The sequence below is a fragment of the Vanessa cardui genome, chromosome 25 (assembly GCF_905220365.1).
Source record: "Vanessa cardui chromosome 25, ilVanCard2.1, whole genome shotgun sequence".
NCBI classification, from domain to species: Eukaryota; Metazoa; Arthropoda; class Insecta; order Lepidoptera; family Nymphalidae; genus Vanessa; species Vanessa cardui.
In genome coordinates, this window is record NC_061147.1 from 8,205,005 (window position 1) to 8,228,701 (window position 23,697).

Below are 23,697 nucleotides of genomic sequence, written 5' to 3' on the forward strand. Positions count from 1 at the left end.
AAAAAAGTAGCCTGTCCTTAAACATAACCGGCCAAGCGTAAAGGGTTCCGTACTATTGTCTAGATAAACAGCACAAATACATACATATATTTATTGGTATCGAGCAAAAATAAACGGCAACAGAAATACATAATTAATAAACATTTGAACTGTCTAGCCATCGCGGTTTTTGAGATAGAGCCTGGTGATAGACGGATGGAAGGACAGACGAACGGACAGAAAGCAAAGTTTTTAATAATAGTCTTTTTAATACGGAGCCCTAAAAAACATTATGTCTCCTTTAGGTGACCCTTCCCTATATTTCTCTTTGTCTATTTTGTTGTTTAATTGGTTGATAAGAGAAACAAAATAGAAAGTCATTGTCATTGTTAACGTCTTGTATCTGTTTGGTTGGGTTAATCTATAGAAGAGGTCATGGTAGTCGAAACTACGTCAGAATCTATCATAATTGTATTCCTATGATCAGGTTTATTCACCCCAATGTTCCCTTCCTAGCCATTACAATCATTTCCAATACCACTGCTTGAGTTTTTTCTGTGTCGAACATTTGTATTTATTCAACTTTTTATTTTCCAATAATCACTTTTTAATCGCTTGCCAGTTCTAACTTTTTATACATCACGATATATTTGACGCTTGTACTTGAATATTGGTGGAAGGAAATATTACTAGTTATATAAGCATTGGATCAGTATTCTTTCAAATAATAAATATGTATTTTTTTAAATATAAATATTAGACAACATCACATACATTACTCTGATCCCAATGTAAGTAGTTAAAGCACTTGTGTTATGGAAAATCAGAAGTAACGAAGGTACCACAAACACCCAAACCCAAGACGATATAGAAAACTAATAAACCTTCTACATCGACTCGGCTGGTAATCCAACCCGAGACTTCAGTTTCGTACCCATGAAAACCGATGTACACACCACTCGACCGCAGAGGTCGTCTGTAATCAAAAGTAATTTATAAATTCAATTGAAATATATACGTAAACAGTCTTTGTGATTTTGTAATAGACGAATTAAATCTGTGAGTGTTGAAGAGACCAAATGGATTATTATTTAAGCGCATACATTATCAAGGATGTGATTGCTTAATTTACGGTACAGTATGATGGTTCTCATAGGTATGACTCATCAGAAAGGAGATTAGGCAGGTCATAAAAGCCTAGCAAATAATGTTGATGGTAAAAATATGTAGAATCAAAATATGTCTTAGAATTAGAGTTACCAACGATTCAAAGTATCGGTCCTACCGAGAAGAACCGGCTATAAACTCAGTGGTTAATCTTTTCAAATAATTACAGACGTTTGAAATATTATTTCCCCGCATATCAATATTTACTTTAGGTGAAACAAAACAATTGAAAATGTTGAAGAGATTAAGTAGTAGTAAGTTCAAATAATTGCGATAATGTAACGAATACATTATACAATAAAACAAACAAACAACAACAACCCGTAAATTTAATGGGCTAAGGCCTCCTCTCCCTTTGAGTAGAATGTTCGAAACATATCCCACCACGCTGTTCCAATGCAGGTTGGTGGAATACACATGTGGCAGAATTTCTATGAAATTAGACTTTAGACACGAATTAAGTAGATAAATAATCAATGGTGCTTGCCTAGGTTTGAACCCGCAATCATCGGTTTCAATGCACGCGTTCTAACCACTGGGCCAACTCTGCATTGTAGCTTTACTTAAATTCATTTGTAAAGCAATCTAAGGTGTGTACAAAAGCCAATTTGAATAATGTATATTGTGTTTGAATATCGATGAACGTAAAGAATTTGAATTCAACGCGTTACTGAAACACTTTTTACATTCAGCTGCGGTGAAAAAAGCAATCGCTTTAATTAATCTTATGAATAAACTAGATGTGCTTGCGAGTTCGTGCGCATTTGAATTTAGCAAAAAGTTATTTTTCAGTTCACATATTTTGCTATTATTAAGTATATTAGGCAGCCCTTGTGGTATAAGAGTCGAGATGGCCCAGTGGTTAAAACGCGTGCATCTTAACCAATGAATACGGGTTCAAACCCAGGCAGGCACCACTGATTCATGTGGTTAATTTATCTTTATAATTCATCTCGTGCTCAGCAGTGAAGGAAAACATCGTGAGGAAACCTGCATGTGACAAATTTCATAGAAATTCTGTCACGTGTGTATTCCACCAACCCGCATTGGAACAGCGTGGTGGAATATGTTCCAAACCTTCTCCTCAAACGGAGAGGAGGCCTTTAGCCCAGCAGTAAAAATTTACAGGCTGTTGTTGTTGTTGTTGTTGTTGTGCTATAAGATTGTATTTGTAGTCGTATTTCGTATTTACTGGATAGTATTTGGTCGTGACTGCATGACTTAATAATTATTTTAAATAAAATTCTAGATTCTAGATTCTTCGTTCCAGAGATTAGCCGGAACAAACAGACTAACAGACAAAAATTGTAAATGTTGTTTTCGTATATGTAGCGTCTGGATTTATTATTAATTTGTTTGTCAGGAAATTTTAAGAGAGTGGAGAATGTATATTTGTGCAGATTTTCGTTATAGTTTTCTGTTTATCAGTACTAATATTTTAAAAGAATAATAAATCTTGTAACAATTTGCATAGAAGTTCTTAAATTTCAAACTAAACTACAAAAACGTGAACTAATTAGCCTGAAATAATAAGTTTTGACAGTTTTAAATGAATATATTGAATTGGACCGATCTGAAAAACAAAATACATTATAGCTATTGATTATATAGTCAGTTCTTCTCGGTAGAATTTACAATCCGAACCGGTGGTAGCTTCACTAAATATAATTTGTTAAATGACGATTCAAAATTGCTTATAAAAACATACCTGAAAAAAAAAATTTTTATGGTATATTTTGGCGGACGAGCATATGTTCCACTATGTATGGGTGATGGTAAGTGGTCACCATCGCCCATAGACAATGACGCTGTAAGAAATATTAACTATTCCTTACATCGTCAATGTGCCACCAACGTTGGGAACTAAGATTTTATGTCCCTTGTGCCTGTAGTTACACTGGCTCACTCATCCTTCGAACCGGAACACAACAATACTGAGTACTGTTATTTGGCGGTAGAATAACTGATATGTGGGTGGTACCTACCCAGATGGGTTTGCACAAAGCCCTACCACCAAGTAAGTATATTTATTTGATTTAATTCGACTTTAACCTGTTTCTGAAGAGTCATTCCGTCAGGAACACGGCTGTATAATAAAAATCGTAAATTAGGTTAACAGTTTTATAGAAAAACTATTAATCTTCATATATTATAAAAATGTTTGATACAGTTTTTAAATGTACTACTATCGATCATATATGAAGAGTAAAGTTTTAATATTATATATAAAAATTGATGACGCTGTATCTGTTCAAGATTAATAGACCCCGACAGCGTTTGATCGATCGCCATGATAGTTGGCACATCATTAAGTGTATTTTTACACGGAGAAGATTTACAGACAATTTTGCTGTAAAGCTCAACACTATTAAAACGTGACATGATACGACATAATATTACATGACATGACAGTAGGTTTTATTGACGATCTTCGTAGTCGAGTGTGTATACAGGTTTTCATGGGTACACCGCTCCGAGGTCCCGGGTTCGATTCATAGCTGAGTCGATGTAGAAAAAGTTCATTAGATTTCTTCGTTGTCTTGGGTCTGGCTGTTTGTGGTAATCTCATTATTTCTGACTTAAATCAGGATCAGAGTATTGTGTGATGCTGTTCAATATTTATACCATATTTATATTATTTGGTTTAGCAGATTTTGCTTGCCTGAAAAAAACTTTTATTCGTTTCAAATAAACCTAGAAATCGTTAAAAATAAACATAATCTAGAACAAAAGCCGTAAACCAGAAAACAAAGCTTGAATGAAACGCAGCGAGCGCAAATGAATCTGCCGTTTGAGCAATGCTCAATTTCAAACTCTCTGAGTTTTACGTAATTGTTATGACGCGCTCTTTGTGATCCAGTGAATCGTAAACGTTTAAAACGATCTAACTGATCTATTGTCATTTTATTATATTATTCTATTTTTAAATATTTTCTTACGAAGTTTCCGTTATTTATTTATTTTCACATTTGTTCCTTTTTCGTTCAACAATTAAATGCCGTTTTAAGTTTAACTTCGAATTGATTATTATTTTTCAAATATGAGATATGGATAGATCTTGTAAATTTTTAAATTACAAATAAATTAAACAGTGGATCCGTAACTTAAAATCCATTAAATCAAGTAAGTTGCTAAGGTAAACGGCGTATTTGCGACGTAAAAAATGGTCAATAATTTTTAACAGTGCTAATAATACGTAGAGGTGAACGGTGGTTACCATACAAAATTATGTATGTATATATATATGTATATTTAAGTGCTTTGGTAAAGTGGTATAGGTGTTGAATTTCAAATAATATTTAAGAAATTGATTAAGATTTTCGATAACACAAGTGCTTTAGTTACTTACATTTGGATCAGAGCAATGTAAGTGATTTTGTCTCCTATTTATTTATTATTATTATTTATTTATTTATTAAAAAATGTCAGACATAATCTGTCTCACAAGCGCCTGATTCTATGATTAAAGTTCTGTTTTATGAAATTTATGTAGGTACAGTCAGAGTAAGAAAACCTTCGTCAGTTTTCAACCTATATCAAGTCCTAAACTCTTAGTACCTTTTGGATCTAAACATCAAATCATTGCAACGCATGTTTTTCTCAATCTGTACAGCAGATTATCACTGATACTGATCACACAAAAATAGATCTTGCGGTGGCGAAGTTTTCTTACCCTGACGGTATGTGTACTTCCTTTATATAGAGAAATGCTTGGGATAACATGACTTCGGTCTGCACTGTAGTTGTTTAGTGTTAGTTTGTGTTGAAAGTTTTCAAGTTTGTTTTAGGGTTGAAGTTAATTGTATCCTGTTTTCATTTCGATAAATGTAAATTTATAAGATCTAATACTACGATAACTTTTCGTTGTTATATCCATTTAAATAGTTTGTCATCTATATGTCATCGTAAGATTACAAAATTGGTTAGATTACAATGTGTCTCGTCTAATTTTGTAATCTAACGGTAAAATAATATAAGAGCAAAATATCACTCACTGATTAATCACGAAATCTCAGAAACTATAACACATACGAACTTAAAATTTGACAGATAGGTTCGTTATAAATTGTAGAGTTCCCTTCAGAACGGATTTCACGAAACTCCAACTCCTAAAAACTTTAGGAAGTTTGTTTTTAATGAATTTTGCGTAAGGAAAGCCTCGGGTTGAGCTTGTATAAATGTACATTTCCAAAAATCCAGAACATTTTCGAAACATTACTCTAGCACCATGTGCAAAAATTGATCTATATATTGAAGCAAATAAATATTTTACCATTGAAATAATTTGTATACTAGCAGTACAATTTACGTCATTTACTTCTTCGATTAACCTCCACGATAAATTAATGTAGTGGTAATTCGTCAGTAAAGTTAATCTTACCTTATCCACAGGCATGGAAGGGCACGCGCGGCACAGATTCCAGAATGAGCCGATCATCTGGTGGCAGCCGTCCGGCTCGGTATGGCTCGGTTACTCCGAAGCTTTACGCCCACCGGGGCTGGAGCATGTGATGCTGCTATAACAAAAAATAGGTTCATCATGAGAAAGGGTATTATGCAAGCCTCTAAAGATCCGCGCCGACTTCGTACGGATGCAATGCTGATACTAAATATATAAAAGATGACAAAAGATTTGTTTATTTACGATACAAAATTATAAACTTCGAAAATTATTAATGTTTCTTTAGTAAATTGTCCATGTATTATACAAAACGCTTCCTCTTGAAACACTATATATTAAAAAAATCGCATCAAAATCCGTTGTAAATTTTACAGATCTAAGCATATACAGGGACAGACAGCGGTAAGCGACTTTGTTTCATACTATGTAATGACATGTATTAAATAATTGGACATGGTCACCAATTCATGCATTTATGCTGCATGTAATATTAATATTTCCTTACTCCAAAAAGCGGTTAATCTTGGGAACTATGTCGTAATGTGTCTTATGTCTATTATAATGGCTCACTCACACTTCAACTTTCAATAATACTGAGTATTGTTACTTGGTTGTAGGTTATATGAGTGAGTGGTAGCTACTCAGAGGTAGGGCTTTGGTGGTAAAGATTTATGCAAGAGCCAGTTTAATTACAGGCTTAATGAACATAACATTATAGCTTTCAATGTTGCGGCTGAATTGACGATGTGAGGAACAGTAATTTTTTATGTCGGCAATGTTTGCAGTTAATGGTTGTGAGTTACCATAAGGTTGGTCATTTGGTTGTAACAAAACCCTATAAAATAACAAAATTCTCATATAGGATGTAACAGAATTTTTGAAAAGCTTATGAACGTAATTATCACTTTAATATTTATTTTCATTACAGGTGAAAATGGTTGTTGTTATTTGCAAAAGAACAATTCAAAACCTTATTTAATTTAATGAAGTATTCTATATTACAAATCGTGAATATTTGATACAGAATTATATAAGATTAATTTTAATAATAAAACGGTGTTCCTCAAGAAGCTATTGTTGGGCCTTTATTTTATTACACATTCGAATACATATTAATAAAGCGTAAGGCGAAGCCTTTGCTGTTAACACTACGCCTTATTGCCTCTGGTGACAGTACGTGTTTTGTTTTTTGTCCAGAGGTTCGGAATTGTGATTCAATAGGGAAATATTGCTAGCATTCTATACAGCATTCCACGCGGTCAAGATTTTTAAAGTAACTTTTTTGATTACGTATATGTATATGTATTGATTTAATATAAATTATACTTATGTATATAATAAACTAAAATTAAGACTAATTTATGGCTTAGTTAATAGATGAAACATCGAAATATTTCACAATTATGCTTCGTAGCTTAATATTACTTTTACACGCGGCTAAAATTAAACGCTAAACACTCTTCAGACCTCGCCGGCTTTAAAGTCAAAAGGTTAACCTCAAAGAAAATTATGAGACGTCTAAAAACGGCCATTTCCTATTTAACTCGTAGTATATTTTTTATTTATGCTATTGATGCTTATATAATCGACTTGCTTGTGTATCCTGAAACTCCGGTCAAGTAGAGGTTAAGTGGTGAGGTTAATAATTTGTATACGTTCTATAATTTTCTATATGATTTAACGCTACAGAAATTTTCAACTACTAAGGCTCGCTCTTGATTGGTTGGTTTAAATTAGTGATGTTTTCACAAATAAGCATACTAAATTAATTCGTAAGTATCACTGATATTTATTTTTCTTTTGCCCCTTACTAATTAGAAGCTCTTTCAACCAAAACATACAAATCATTGATATTTAGCGATTGGAAAAAAGACATGTTACATGTCTGTAAATGTCCTCACAGGTGGGCTAACGCCTCCTTCTGAGAAGAGAATTTGGAGGTTATTCTACCACTTTTCTCTTAATAAGGTTTGGTGGATACACAAATGGTAGAATTTCATGGAAATTACGTGTAGGTTTCCTGTCTTTTTTCCTCTTATATATTCGAAATCAATCTAAGCACATGAATATAATGTGTGCTTGCCTGAGCTTGGAGCTCTTATCCATCGGTTAAGACGGAGGCATTCTAACCACCAGGTCACTTCGTCTGAATGGTTTCATTGAATGTATAACTTTTTATTTAATTCTCTGAGATATTGGAAGAGAATTTCATTGATTTCTAGCAAAATATTATCAATTATTTTAGTAATAACAACAACTCATAAGTCTAGTACAGGATTTTCGTAGCTAGCAACATTTCACGCGTTATGATCGTACGAAAATAGCGAAATATAAAAATTGCAATCTCGGAGCTCAGCCAAATAGCAGTTGTGAAACATTGCTTTTTTAGTTTTCTAGTGATCGTTGCACACAGAAATACGTTTAACTTATTCGTACGTTCAAAAAACAAATCACTTTTACAAAACATTGTGAATATAACGTATTGAAATAGAATTTTATGTTGACTTAAACAAAGATTATCGTGAAAGTTGACATTTATAATGTATTTTCTATGCTGGCAATGATGAAGTGATTTCACTTGGTGGTCCCTATTCATCAAATACTCTACTGCCAAACGGCATTACTTAGAATGTTTGTGTTCCAGTGTGAGTGGGTCAGTTAGCAGGTACATATATCTCTAGACAATATTTTTATTGGGATGTATAATGGACGTCAGAAGTGTCAGAAAGTTAATATTTGTGACAATGCTAATGTTTGTGGGCGGTGATGACTACCTATCATTATCCGGTCTTTTGCCTATCTATTAAATTACAAAAAGGTACCAAGAGAGAAAGAGAAATAACTAGAATATAACAGGAGATCAGACGACATAAGACATGCTGAATTGGACACTTTTTTAAACTCGAACTAAAAATTTAAAGTCCCAAACTTTTTTTTAATTATTAAATTATCACCCCAAGGATCGATATAAGCGAATACAGTGACTTCGAACTAATGAACCTGTAGTTTTATTATGTGAAAACAAAGTTCGTGAATCACTCGTGGAATGTTGAAAACCGATTTACGATAATACGATCTAGTCTAGAGCATTAATAAACTTGGGTAGATCTTTGAAAATTACAGTCTGTTTCCATGTAATGGTTTAGAGTACAAATATTACCAGGCGAACAGAGGTAGAGAGAAGCTTTGTATGTACATAATTAACTAATCGATAACACCCTTAATACGATTAATAGCGAGACCAGTTTATAGGTATTAGAGTTTAATAAATTGCTTTATTGACGGTCAAGCGTTCAGGATCTGAAGGGTTCGATAATGGCTTCGGAATATTAAATTATATTCAAAGTTTCAATTTATTTCGCTTCCTGTGCTGGGTTTGGTAAAATAAAAATAAATTTCGCCGTCCTTTTACGTTTTTATGGAGATATAAGTTGTCTGGTGATATATTGATTTTTAGGTTAGGTTTGTCGTTTGATGTATGATTTTTTTTACCATTCCATTATGAAAAGTTTTCAAACGATTTTCGACTTACTCCTTTAAATTAGGGGAAATAACAAAAACTTGATATCTCACAAACGGACAGAAGGTACATTTATTCATCATAATTTCATATAGCTGTAGGTGGCCCTTTCGATAAAGGTAGCCACCGTTGCTCATATAACTTATTTTAATTTCACTTGGACTGCCACGGAATCTGAGATGTGAGGATATATAAAATAAAATAAAAGTAAAGTAAGTAAGTAAGCCTATAAATTTCCCACTGCTGGGATAAGCCCTATTCTTCCATCAAGGAGAGGGTTTGGAACATATTTCACCATGCTGTTCCAATGCAGGTTGGTGAAATGCATATGTGGCAAAATTTCGATGAAATAGGCACCTGCAGGTGTCCTCACGATGTTTTCCTTCACCGCCGAGCACGAAAAGAATTATAAACACAATTAAGCTCATATATATAGTGCTGCTGGCCTGGGTTTGAAGCCGAAGTCATCGGTTAAGATACACGCCTTCTAACCTGGGCCATCTCATCTCAAAATAAATTAATATGGGATAAAACTGTACAAAAACTATTTTAACATAACCTGGATGTACATATTACACAGTGTAAATTTAATTAAGTATATTGTTTTAGCAAATTAATTAATTTAGGTATTAAACGCCAATTAAGTAGAATAGATTACGGAGTACTAGTTTTCGCCCACAGATATCCATGGGGATCGTAAAATTAACGATTCCTTACATCGTCAATGTGTCACCGACCTTGGAAACGAAGGCGTTATAGAGTTCAGATCCTCTGTGCCTGTAGCTACACTGGCTCATTCACTCTGTAAACCAGAACACAATAATACTAAGTATTGCTGATTGGCTGTAGAATAAAATTATGATGAGTGAGGTACCCAAAGTTCGACTACCAAGTTTTTTAATGTGCTCGCATGTTCTTTTTTCTAAGCAGCATCACAATCTCAATTATAGGATCACTGGTAAATAGTGTGCATGTGTAAAAACAAATGTATTGTCTACGTTGAAAACTTGACTGACTCTGGATGTGTGCCAGCTGGTGTCAAAGTAGAAACATTCAAGCTTGTAAGCAGGACAACTTGACCAAACTGTGCAGATAATCTTTGACGTAGCCTTTTGTTCTTGGTCGGTTTCAAATATCACCAATCTTGCGTGGTCAGCGTGTTTGCTTGGACACTGTGATATACTCCAAACACGCTGTCGTTTACGTTGGTGTGATGCATGTTGCCGTCCAACGAACTGATATGTTGACCCAACAAACAACGCTACGAAGCACAACGAACGGTTTATTTTGATGAATTATGTAGCGTAGTATAGTCCAACTTAAATCGTCAGTATGTTACACACACACACACACACACACACACACACACACACAATTTATGTGGATCTATTATATTATAATACTACTAGTGCTATAATTTGAAATGCCAAAAAATTAGGTAATTCTAGTAAGCCGCTTTTTAGGGTTCTATATCCAAAGACTAATACGGACCCTATTACTAAGATTCCTGCGGATGTATCTCATGAAAAGTAAAAATAAGATACTTGATATTTTCACAGATGATGTATTCATGTTGCCCCTATAACAACATAAATTAAGATAAAGGATGAAAGAAAAAAAATAGAAGGTCCCCATACAACAGTCATGATTTTTTGTCATCCATATATTAAATGGCACGGAATACAAAAGGTTTTCGTTTCTATTTCTATGCAAATACGTTATCTCATGATAAGTCACTTCAATCCATTTGTAAAGTAGGAGATATTTACCAGTTTTGAAATCATCAATGCGGCAACATCTGGTACTAAGATTTTATGTCCCTTGTGCTGACGCTGGCTCTTTAGAGGAACTCGACAATATCAAGTTTTAATGTTTTGTTGTTTGTATGATGTATGGGTGGTGGCACCAAGTTTAATACTGAACTTAAGATACAATAACTACTGATAAACGTGTATATTTATATAATTTGATTCACTTTAGTTTGTATCGCCAGTCAGTATACAATTATAGGATTATTGAGGGCAATACAATTTTCATGTATAAATATAAGTTTTCATTGGACTAGAGGTCGACAACCTCTTTATCCCTTTGGAATTAATTTCCATACAATATTGTCTTGGACAGCTCAAATAATAAGAAATTCAAGTACAAATTCGATTTGCTTAATTTCAACAATAACCTTAAATATTTTACGTCACAGGACTTAAATTGTAAAATGGGTAATTTTGTCTAGACAATTCGTATTGAGACTTAACATACTACTTTTTAAATTATACAGAAATTCAATCTTCTACACAGTATTTTTAAATAATATTCTGTTAGTAAATGTTGTTTTTATTTGCCAATATTGAGGTTTATGATTGGCAAGGAATTCATAAGCTGTGGTCCTCTCGCTGTTTCACTTATACTATCGGACAAATAAAAATAGATGATAGATATGATGATGATAGATAGATAGAGCCAAGATGACCCAGTAATTAGATTCATTTTTGTTTTTAATTAATTCGCTCAGTCATATTAGGTAAAAAAGGGGTTAACCTAAAAATGAAAGATAGTATGCAGTAAATTGGTATAAATATTTGTTTTTTCGTTCTAAATGTTGTCTCAAAAGTCACAAGAGCTATCGTGTACTTAAGATATTGATGGTCAAACATTATAAAAATCCATTTTTCATAAATATCTCGGTTTCTGTCACTTAAATGTGATTTGCGCCTTTTATAAATGTCGTAGAGTATAAAATTCTCTACAAAATTTATTTCATACGATCAATTGTTTTTGCGGTAGACCGCGAAGAGAATGCTAAAAACCTTATATTCTACCCAACGAGCTATCAAGGCGAACGTGGTAAATAGTATTACTCGCATGGAGTAATCATGAAATTGCATTATAAAATAGCGAGTATTCTCATGGGAGTGCCGCTGAAATTATTTAATCTTGATTTTCAGGGAATGTCAAGTAATCCAATCGTCAGCTGTATATTTGTTACATTGGACAAATATTGGTACCTTATCTATTCGAAATAATATCAAATTAAATTTTACTTTAAAGATGTTGACGTAGACCTGTTTTACCCGTTTAATTATTAATTTGGTATATATGCTGTATATACGTGTGTACTGCATATAGAGGATATTGCCTGTAATCGCATAACGTAGCTTCTCGCACCGGTGACTCTGCTGCCCGTCATCGGCCTGTGGTATTTAACTACGCCTATTTTTGATGGTTATACCGCCATCAGTCAGTCGCCAGAGCCTTGTTTACTGGTTGTCAGGATTCACCACGGACAGAGGAGGTTGGCTTGGGGCACTAAGGTGTAGTTTGAGACCTATTACATCTCTGCTGCCGAAGAAAAACCAGGCATTTGGAGAGGCCTATGTCCAACAGTGGACAAACATGGGCTGCTGATGATGATGATGACTGTATGTACATACATATGCATTGAAAACGGTTAATTTAATATTACAAACAAACACTCCAATTATATTATATGTATAAATTATTTAAACGTATCGTTTTCAATAAACACTAATACTCTACGCCGCCTTGTTTAATTTTTTTAACGTAGAAGTCAAACTTATTTAGAAGCAAATCTCAATTACTTTTTACTCTATCTCGATAGCGAATCCGTTACACAACAAATGTATCATTTTCATAAAAAATATAAAAAATAATTTGAAACAAAAAATATATCAGGCCAAGCACAAATCGGAAGAACAAAAAACATGACCTTTAAAAGATGAATATATTCGAAGTAACAATAATAGTGCACATGTATAAAATGCCTTTCGGGCTGTATACTCTATTTCCAAGAGCCTAACTAAACAAAACAAAAAAAAAAAACATTTGAAATATAAACATTCCACAACAAAATATGATATTATAATGTTGCCCTCATTTAAATCGCACTCGAACGAGTATTGTTCCATTTGAATTTAATTCATCTCACTGGTCACGGCGTAATTACGCAGTGAAAACAAAAGCAAATTGAACACATATTTAATTAATGTAATTTATTATTTATAGTTAATTGAATACGTATTATTATTTATATTGACAGCTGTTAATATTGATAATATGTAAACGATTTTGAGTAAGCCGGAATTGGCGAAATAATGCCTTAAAAAAAATTAGTATTTGAAAAAGGAATAGGTGATATTAAAGGAACTAAGTTGGTAAATTAATTTTCGTCTTAGGTAAGGATTTCTTATGACCCATATTAACTTTGTCATTTTTTCTTTATTTTTTCGAGTAATTTTTCCAAATTTTGTCGCATCTCCTTTCATCTTTTACATAATATCTATGAATTCTAAAGAATGTAATACCACGAAATTTTATTGCAATATTGCATATATTTTACAGTTTTACACTAATACAGAGGAATTTTACACAAATACTTGGCTTGGCAGCAGCAGAGAGCATAACCGAATGTAAATAGTCATGCCTACATATAGAGATAACTATATTTTATCAACCTCCGTGGTCGAGTAGTCTGTACACTGGTTTTCATGGGTACACCACGTCGAGGTCCGGGCCGAGTCGATGTAAAAAATTCATTAGTTTGCTATGTTGTCTTGGGTCTGGGTGATTGTGGTACCGCCATTATTTCTGATTTTCCATAACACAAGTGCTTTTTAGCTACTTACATTGGGATCAGAGTAATGTATGTGATGTTGTCCAATAATATATGTGATGTTGTTGAAGTGAGTTGTCCTGATCTACATTAGATTTATGTGACAGCTGTCTAGATTAACTAATAATTATTGTACAACATAATATGACATAATCATATGATATTGAGTTCTCTGAACACTAGCCTGTATTTGCTCTGTACAAATATTTACTCTCGCCAAAGAGTTTTGCTTAATCCACTATCTTGCTTTTCGAAGGAAGGAACTTCAATTCAATTAAATTCTTTGCTTAATGGCTTTAAGTTATGCCAACAGGGTACCCAAGTAACTTATAAGTAAAAGATAAAACTATTTCATAACTTAGTACTTTATCTTTGTAATTGTTTTTATGTTTTGTAGTATTCTAAAGAAGTACCGACGTTTGGTGCTGAATATATTCCCTTTTATTCATTGGTGCAGTCTTTATCTATAAGTGGAGCTGTGTCCGTCTGAGTCCAATGATCGATAAACTTAGTGTAGATTGCCTTCAAGCCAAGTATAATGATGACCTGAAGAAGGTTAGACGCAATTGACTACAGTAGACTTACTTAAAATTATGGCATTCCATTGGAGAGATCTTTGTACATCAGTAAACTAAGATAGGCTTAGTAAAAATTACGATGAGAATGTCACTTTTATTGTTATATCCTTTCTATCATCGTTCTGCAAATTCGTGTATTCTAATTTTATGAATAATTTAGTATCATACAGATAAGTATCATGCAAGACCGTTTTGGTGTGTATTAAATTTTGATATTTGCCTTTGGGATTTTTTGATTGAAGTGGGCTTAAAGTAAATGTAAGCCAGTGTAACTCGTAATATGGTCTTTTTAGATCATTTTCTTGATAACGCATTAAAATTGTATTGCGCATATCTTGCAAAGTCTTCATATGTGGAATAAGATGTCCCAGAAGTTTCCTCATTTACCTTTCTAAAACAAATGTAATTTGTGTTGTTGTTAGTTTAAATCTAATAAAAAACAATTTATTGTATCTCTTGTTTCTTAGTAAAAACTGTAAAAGTCAAAGGAATGGCAAGTTGCGTTTCCAAGAATTCCTTGGAAGTTTTTAGTTTTGCTCACATTTTTCAGGGTATTGGAATCCTTCGGAAAGTAGATTATGTTGGAGCAAATAACTTTAAGGTTTTTATGCTGTTAGGTATTTGGTTTTAAGTTAATTTGATATTTCATGTTACTGTAGAAACGTGGAATATTTAAGCTCGTAGGTAATATTTGAAATTTAAGCTGTTTGAAACTGTTTAAATTTAGATAAATACAATTTTTTATACCTACTATGTTAGAGAAAAGAATGGATGTAGTAATATTCGAGGATAGAATTGTTTGTAGCATGAAAATCGAAAGACAAATTTTGTCAGCCTGTGCTTTGGCTAGTTCTGTTATTCAATAAATTCTAAAATCCATAATAACATAATCAGGTTTTGTACAATAACAATTCTTTAGCATATTAGGATTTCAACTAAGCCAAGATAAATATTCATTTTAAGGGACATCTTTACGAGGATTAAATATCCATCTTTATAGAATCAGAAAGTCTTTATTCGCTAACTTAATGGACAAATTCAATTTGGTGTGTAAAGACTTTTTATGAAAGGTAATTTTGCATAGCAATAGAACACGAATTTTCAATGTTTCGAGGGGTATATAAGCAGTTACATTATTTATAATTATAATCCCCTCTAACGTTATGGGTCTTCCTGGAGAAAAGTAACTTTGATGACCTCCGCAGTCAATGTAGAAAAAGGTCATCAGTTTTCTATGTTGTTTTGGGTCTGGGTGATTGTGGTACCGTCGTACAAGTGCTTTAGCTACTTACATTGGGATGAGTAATGAATGTGATGACGTCTAATATTTATGTCTTATGTGTTCTGCCAAGTCATTCAGATCTGGTCAGTTTCATTTAAATATATTCTGCTTTTGTTGTGATCGATAACTTTTATTTTATAATATTAGGAAGATAACAATACTAACAGGATTAGCTTCAGCCTAATTTATGAATCGATTGAGAATTATTAAATTAGCTAGTTAAACCTGCGGCTTCACCTCCGTGAAATTTGTAAAATTCAAACTTGCAAACCCCGTTTTACCCTATAGGGATGGAGTTTCCTAAAATCCGGAAATCTCAGCAGATGTTTACAACCTATATGGATCTATCTGCCAAATTTCATGTTTGTAGGTGCTATAGGTTCTGAGTATTTCGTGATTAATCACTGAGTAGTATTTTGCTTTTATATATTATATTCTTTATTGCACTAAAATATGTGTATACAATGATTGATCTCTAAAAGAGATTTCTTCCAGTCAACCTATGGAGGTGAGTGACGGAATGATGTAGCGGGCAAGATAGTGCAGACTAGTATAGAAAATATATAGAAAAATATGAAAATATAAATACATACATAAATAAAAATATAATACATAAACATACATAAAAATACAGTGCACAAAATACATATACTACGTATATTATTTATAAATACTATATAAATACATATACATACATATTTACAGATCGATGTTAATTTAGTATATAAAATAAAACAGATAAGACATGGGGAGAAGTAAGGTTAAGATGAAGGGTTAGCTTGTGAGAGAAAATAATGTTTCAAGCGGCTTCTAAATAACTCAATACTACCACTGTTTTGGATGGATTTCGGCAGGTTATTCCACAGTATCGGAGCTCGTACTGTAAACGATTGCAGTCGAAATTTTGTGTTACTCCTAGGCACATCAAGCATCGAAGTGATGCAAGAACGCCTGGAGCGTATGGGAGTGGGTAGGAGGTTGATCCGGGAGCTAAGGTACGAAGGAGTATGCGGGTTATTGAGTATGTTGAAAACACAGAAAGGATGTGCATATCTCGGCGGAATCGCATAGGGAGCCATTTAAGTTGAGAGCGGAGATGAGAAACATGGTCATACTTACGTAGCCCGAAAATAAAACGAATAGCGAGGTTTTGTAGGCGCTCTAACTTATTAAGTTGCTCCTCCGTCATATCTAGAAAGCAGGCATCGGCGTAGTCAATAATTGGGAGAAGAAGTGATTGAGCGAGCATAATTTTGGTATTAAAGGGCAGAAAATATTGGAGACGTTTGAGAGAGTGAAAAGTGTAATGAAAACGCTTACTGATATCGTTGAGGTGAGCAGTCCAAGACATGTTGCAGTCTATGATCAGGCCCAATTTTTTTACTTTGTCGTGGTATGCTATTGGAACCCCAGCATACATGACACAGGGTACAGACGACCAGTCTATTTTACATCTTAATCTACTACTACCAACAATCATGGCCTGAGATTTGTCGGGGTTAACCAATAAACCAAAGGATTTAGCCCAGGACTGAACAGCCGAAAGATATTCATTAAGGCAATTAACAGTGTCAGACAGCTCACTCAACTCAAAATGACGATACAATTGTAAATCATCTGCATACAGATGATAGGGAGAAGAAATAACACGCGATATATTATTAATAAAAATAGAGAAGAGCAGAGGTGAGAGAACGCCACCTTGAGGAACACCGGCAGTTAGGTTTGTCCAATCAGAGGATGAATCCTTTGTTTTTACACATTGCCGGCGCCCGAAGAGATAGGAGTGGAACCAATCAATGGTAGTTGAAGAGATGTTAACTGCTCGAAGGGCACCGAGAAGAATGTCAAAATCAACACAGTTGAAGGCACTGCTGAAGTCCAACAAGGCAATTACAGTAAGCTTGGTATTATCCATAGCATACCGTATGTCCTCAGTTATATTCAGCAGTGCTCCAACAGTGCTGTGGCAAGGTCGAAAGCCGGATTGGTAAGGACACAAGAGGTTGTTGATGGTGAAATAGGAATAGAGTTGCTTGATATATAGATTTCTAGTGTAAAAGTATACAAGCCATCCAAGATTGAACTAGATATACTTAAATGAAATATTCTATCGAATAAATAGCAGAAAATGCAGAACTACCATCATTAAAATATTAGTCCTTATTTAGAAATTTATAAAATGTTTATTATTGACAGGAAATTTATGATATTTTTGATATTTTCAAATATACATGGCAACGACGTTCGTATTGTAACAAAATATGTCACAACAATCACTATCAAAATTTAAGGCGTTGGCTAATTTGTGACATACAATTTTTGTACACATGTTTTTTTATTTTTATAACAGCAGGACAGACAAGTAAATGGGTCACTTGAGAATTAGTAGCAGATATAGAAGTATAGAGGAAATATTATATAATCTATATATTATACACGCTATGTCTCTAATTACCCTGGCCAAGTTAGACTTTACAAAACATTGATATACAAAATATAAGGCAGTACTGATGACATGGTACCAACCAAAGATGAGCCTCCACAAATAGCTACAGTGACTATAAAAAACAACAAAATCGTATCTCTTCTATATCTTTCTTGTCAATAAATGAACTTTCGTGTTCAGTTTTCAGTGTGGTCAGTTCAAGCAGTATTCTTAGTTGTTATGATTTTACTTACTTATCTTTTGTTAAGATCAGGATACCAAAAATGAAGGGCTATATATACTGTCTGAACAGTATAGCCCTTAGGTAGTATGTTTTTTCTGTGGAGCCAACCAACCTAAACAGGGCATTATTAAGCCAAGCTGGAATTGAGGCAACATTAAGGCATCAAAAGCGGTGGCTTCTTAAACTTTTGGCGTTCCAAATTGATTTAGAAGGCAACGTTAGGGTAGTGTTTTCTAGTTTGTAGTATGACAAACAGGTAAGACAATATCATTACGTATCAATAGCAATCAGAAAAAAACATACTACCAATGAAAAAAAATAGAACAGGTTTTATAAGTAGTTTAATAGAACAACTTTTCTTGGGAATGTGCATCACGCTTTAACGGATTTTAAGTAATTTATCGGTTGTAGGGGTTCGAGTAGTTAATTATTGTTAATTATAAAAGGACAAAACCAATTGCTTGTAATGACTCACTGGACAAAAGCCTGTTATTTGGGTATATGTGGCAGAATGTATTTCCTTTTTTTTATACGATCCGGCATGGCATATGACTCTACTCCTCCTCATGGTAGGGTTGAGTCCAAATGCCAAGACGACCAGTCCAGTACGGTCAGCAAGAATGAGCTGCAATAATTTCAACAGAAAGAGGTTATTCTTATGACGTTTTTCCTAAACACCGACCCCAGTTATTACTACAAAGTCATCAACTAAACTATTCCATGTAATCTTACATCCTTTTATGATTAAAATGAGTATTATGGAACCAAGAAAGTCAATTTTTTATCACGATGTATCAAGATGATTTCGAGTTGATCTCTTCTAGATGCAATATTTATTTAAAATATTTCATCGTTCGACGGGATAGCAAATTCAATACGTCAAGGAAGAGCCCAGACGTAAGACCACCAACTTACGAGCATGGATTTTTTTTTCGAAATGTGTATTGCTGTTGGCCCTATTGGCCTCTACAGCGTCACCGGGTGGAGCATGGATGCGTACACATTTATGTATGTACACACCTATTTTTGATTGCAAAGTTTAGAATCAAGGATTTTTGGACTCATATCTAATTCAACGAAGAAACATATATATTCGATAATTATTTATAGATATATATTGATCTTTATGTATTTCGTAAATATCGTATATTAGCATGGCAATGCCACTGAGGGTTGTAGCGTGAAATTATAGTTTAAAGTCATTTTAAAAAAAAACTATCTCAAGTCTCAAGATTTTAATAGAAATGTGTCATTAACACAACTATGAAAAAAATCAATTTTATTTTCGGAACAAAAAATGCCTGCCGTCATCAGATAAAGAGACTCAATAGAAGGTCAAAAAATTCCTAGTTTCAAGGTCATTAGCCCCAAATTGTCCGCAGTAGGCGAAAACATGTAGCCAACATTAAATAGGATTAAGGAGAACTATTATTCGCCTAGCTTCTATCTGTATTTGAGACTAAAATAGAATTTAAAAAAAATCTATTGAATACAACAAAAAGCAGTACGATGAAAAAAACCTAGTCAACGACCTCGTGTTTATAACTTTACATTATATATATCAAGAGATAGAAAACTAATCACACAGAGATCGCCATTAAAATGTCACCACGTTCCAGAGTTATTGCTTCATTTAATGATCCCAGGACTGTGGAAAAGGACGAGTGACGTCATAATGTGGTAACGATCCATGACGTCATCCTGCAAGCCATCTCGGCTTAGTCTCGAGATAAGACGCCTACCATACATTACACCATCACCCCCAATTTAATTTTATTTCGTCGCATAAAAGCACCGTTTTCCTCGCATCGTTCGGAAGGGTTGCGGCGGACTTATAACATTTTTGGGCTTCTTTTTTATACAAAATGAACGTTTATCACACGGTTAGGACGAAAGTCAGACAAAACATACCCATGGAGAAATTGGTAAGTCATTTTTTCTTATCATTATATTATAATTTTATAATTCCCTGCATACTGTTTATATTATTTGTTATATGCACTGCAGTGAAAATAATTTGATGTAAGCAATACGCTTGACATTTCAATGGGGTGGGACAATCAGCTGATATCAATTATCAAATCGCGTTAGACACGTAATATAATTTACTCTAAGCGATTCCTTAAATAATATTTTAAATATCCATTATTCTAAGCTAAATTACAATAAAATATCACTATTGTCACATTAAATTGATTAAAATGGAGTCGGAATAAAAAAAAATAAAGATGACACTTACGAAATTCGGTTCCCAGCACACAACAGCACAAAAAAAGGAAAAAATAGCGTCGGCTAACGGATCAGGTAAACTGAAATTTAACTTTCGAAACTAAATTTTGAATATAGAATGGATATTTCGTGTCGCGAAGCGCGTTACAGATGTGTTTTTCGCGCTCGGCACCGGCTTGTCGGGCGACTGCCGCAAACTCCGAGAAAAATCAATAGCCACCCCTAGTACGCGCCCGCATGCGGAACTCGCTTCACAACTTAACATCGCTCACCCATTTCCGTATTATGTAACGTTGTTGGAAAGAGACGAATATATATTCTTAGCTACACTCCAAGCAACCCTTTTGCGGAGCTCCAATAAGCGAACTCAAAATGGTGGATGACATTTGACGTTTCGGCGCGAAAAATGACATTTCTGTCAACGATTATCCACGCGAGAAATTCGTTTCGAATCGATTTAATTTCTTCATTTTGATTTGATGTTAATACGAAATCGATATCACAGCCTTGGTTTTGTTTCCTTTTTGTTGCATTCGTGTATTTGTATTTCGTGATATCGTGTGTCAAAAGCGTTAAATGTTGCCTTTTAAAATTACTAATAAGAAAATAGTGTTCGTAAATAATTATGATTATGATAAATTAGTACCATCAATCATTTAGGTTTCATGCCTTACGATTCGGGTATATTCTTAGACATGGAATTATATTAATTTACACGAAATAAATAAGTATTATTAGTAGGAATATTTTATTTGAAATAAAACAACAAGCTGTGCTTTTAATTATATTTTATTTCTAATACTTTTTCATTTAGATAGCGCGGATTATCTCGTGACTGTTTTTTTTTCGTTTCAACGAAGTCATTTGTGGATGTCTGTCAAGTGAAACTGTGATTTAACGTTACAGTCCTTTTTCCATTTCTAAAGATAACATCAATTTACTAATTAATTTATCATTAATATTAAGACATGATTTAATTATATATACATATATTATTTTCTAGTTCTTTGTTTAAATTAAGAACATTTACATATTTCGATACTTAATATGATTTATTATTTTTTTTTATTCGTAATAAAAAAGACACAATTCAAATACATACAGCCACAAATGGTTCACTTTGCTCTCATGATTAAAAAACATTACATAAGTACTCTTGTTACGATTTGTAAACTTTTTCTTTTTATCAGTAGACCAAATACAGTAAGTGTTCTAAATTTGTACTGCAAAAGGCATCAGATATTTCTTACGTGGCCAAGGATGAGGCTTAGTCGCATCAGAGAGCATCTCTTGGGTTTATAATTTTTTTTTTATACATTTCATAATTTTTTTTCATATAAACGTGCTTGATTACGAATGGAAAGCGACCTGTAAATTAAGGTACTTGAAAAAGGTTGCATATCAAAAAGTATTTATGTATTATATGTTATTTTTTCTTTGGCGTCGTTACAGCCTTTTGCGCAATGCAGCTAAGGAGCTCCGATTGAGTTTAACTGCAGTGTTCAATTTTATTTTAAAAGTCATACTTGCTTCAAAAATTTGTAATTGTATAATCAATATCAAATAGCTCTGAAAGGGATAAACACTGTTTTTTTTTTACTTTTAAACGATGACCATACTTTGATTGGCCTAATTATATTTTTTGTTACTTTTTATAAATTTTGCCGAGGGTAGTAAATAATTATATTGTATATATATGTATGTTGTTATTGTTTGAGCTACAATATAAGACACACAATTGTGATGTTTTTTGTGGAACATATCTTTTAATACTTATTCTCAAAGTAGAGCAAATATGAGACACGTTACGTATTTTAACGTAAGTGTATGTATGTGTTCGTATGTTGAATAGACAATAATTTAAAAGTAAAATGTTAATTTAACACTTCTTAAGCTGGGCTTGATCCAATGGTGGAAATTGGTCATTTTCCCATTTACAGGGGACAATTCAGTGATTATTTTATCATTATAGTATTTACAAACAGGAATAATGAAATAAATGTAAGCCAGTGTAATGATGATATGTTACACTCTTTAGGCAAAAGAGTGTAATATCATATCCTACTGCTGATTAGTGTTAAATGTTATCTTTGCTTCTCACGGTCTTGCAAGCGAAGGATAAGCATTTCTTATATATTATTAATAGTGCATTTGCTCTCATGGATTTAAAAAAAATACGCCACTTTCGAAGAAGATCCGAGATGGCCCAGTGGTTAGAACGTGTGCATCTTAACCGATGATTTCGGGTTCAAACCCAGGCAAGCACCACTATATATATATATATATATATGTCTATAATTCATCTCGTGCTTGGCGGTAAAGGAAAACATCGTGAGGAATCCTACATGTGTCTAATTTCATTGAAATTTTGCCACATGTGCCACTGCCACAAGCCCTCTCCATAATGGAAGAGGAGGCCATTAGTCCAGCAGTGGAAAATTTACAGGCTGTTACTTTACTTTACTTTTTACGCCATACTGCAAATCTTTTGAACTAACAAATACCCACGGTTTCAGTCTCATTTTAATGTTTGGTTGTCATGTATAATTCAAACAATATATTTATTGGTAATAGCCCATATGTAATTCTGATGTATGAGGTATATTATTGTAAAAGTTCATTAAAATCAATTCAGTAGTTTTTTTTTTGAAAGATTAACAAACATACAACATACTTACAAAACTTCTTCTTTATTATATCAGTAAGGAGGTTAGGATTTTCATGTACACCGGTTTTCATGGATACGCCACTCCGAGTTCCCGGGTTCGATTCCCGGTCGAGTCGCTGTAGATTATTATTTACTTTTCTATGTTGTCTTGGGTCTGGGTGTTTGTACCGTCGTTACTTCTGATTTTCCATTATACAAGTGATTTAGCTACTTACATTGGGATCAGACCAACATATATGATGGTGTCTCATATTTATTATTATTATTTATTACATACCTGTCATGCTAAACGAAATAGTCTTAATATTTTTGGACTTTGTTACTAACATCGATTACACAGCATTATATTTATTTAATAATAGAACGTATTGTACTCTAACAATCTCTTTTATCATATAGTGTGTGCGACCACATGGACCCCCAGATAGTCACGAGAATCCATAGACAATGGCGCTGTAAAACATACTACTCATTTCTTCATCAAAATCGCCGATGCGCAACCAAACTTGTGCTTGTGTGTGTATGTAGTTACACTGGCTCACTCACACTTCAAATCGGAAACTACAGTAC

General features: G+C 33.5%; 1 protein-coding gene and 1 long non-coding RNA gene across 3 annotated transcripts in view; one reads left to right on the forward strand and one right to left on the reverse strand.

The window, feature by feature from the left end:
- The window catches only part of LOC124540425, a 93,444-nt gene extending 87,786 nt beyond the window's left edge, over positions 1–5,658 (reverse strand). For both annotated transcript variants that reach the window (XM_047117975.1, XM_047117974.1), the window contains exon 1: positions 5,528–5,658. In XM_047117975.1, the coding sequence (XP_046973931.1) occupies positions 5,528–5,584 (57 nt within the window). In that variant the 5' untranslated portion in view covers positions 5,585–5,658. The remainder of the gene's footprint in view (positions 1–5,527) is intronic.
- The window catches only part of LOC124540426, a 32,246-nt gene extending 26,577 nt beyond the window's left edge, over positions 1–5,669 (forward strand). Inside the window, exon 3 of the long non-coding RNA XR_006967141.1 lies at positions 5,539–5,669. This is a non-coding gene — a long non-coding RNA (uncharacterized LOC124540426). The remainder of the gene's footprint in view (positions 1–5,538) is intronic.
- The last annotated feature ends 18,028 nt before the right edge of the window (positions 5,670–23,697 follow it).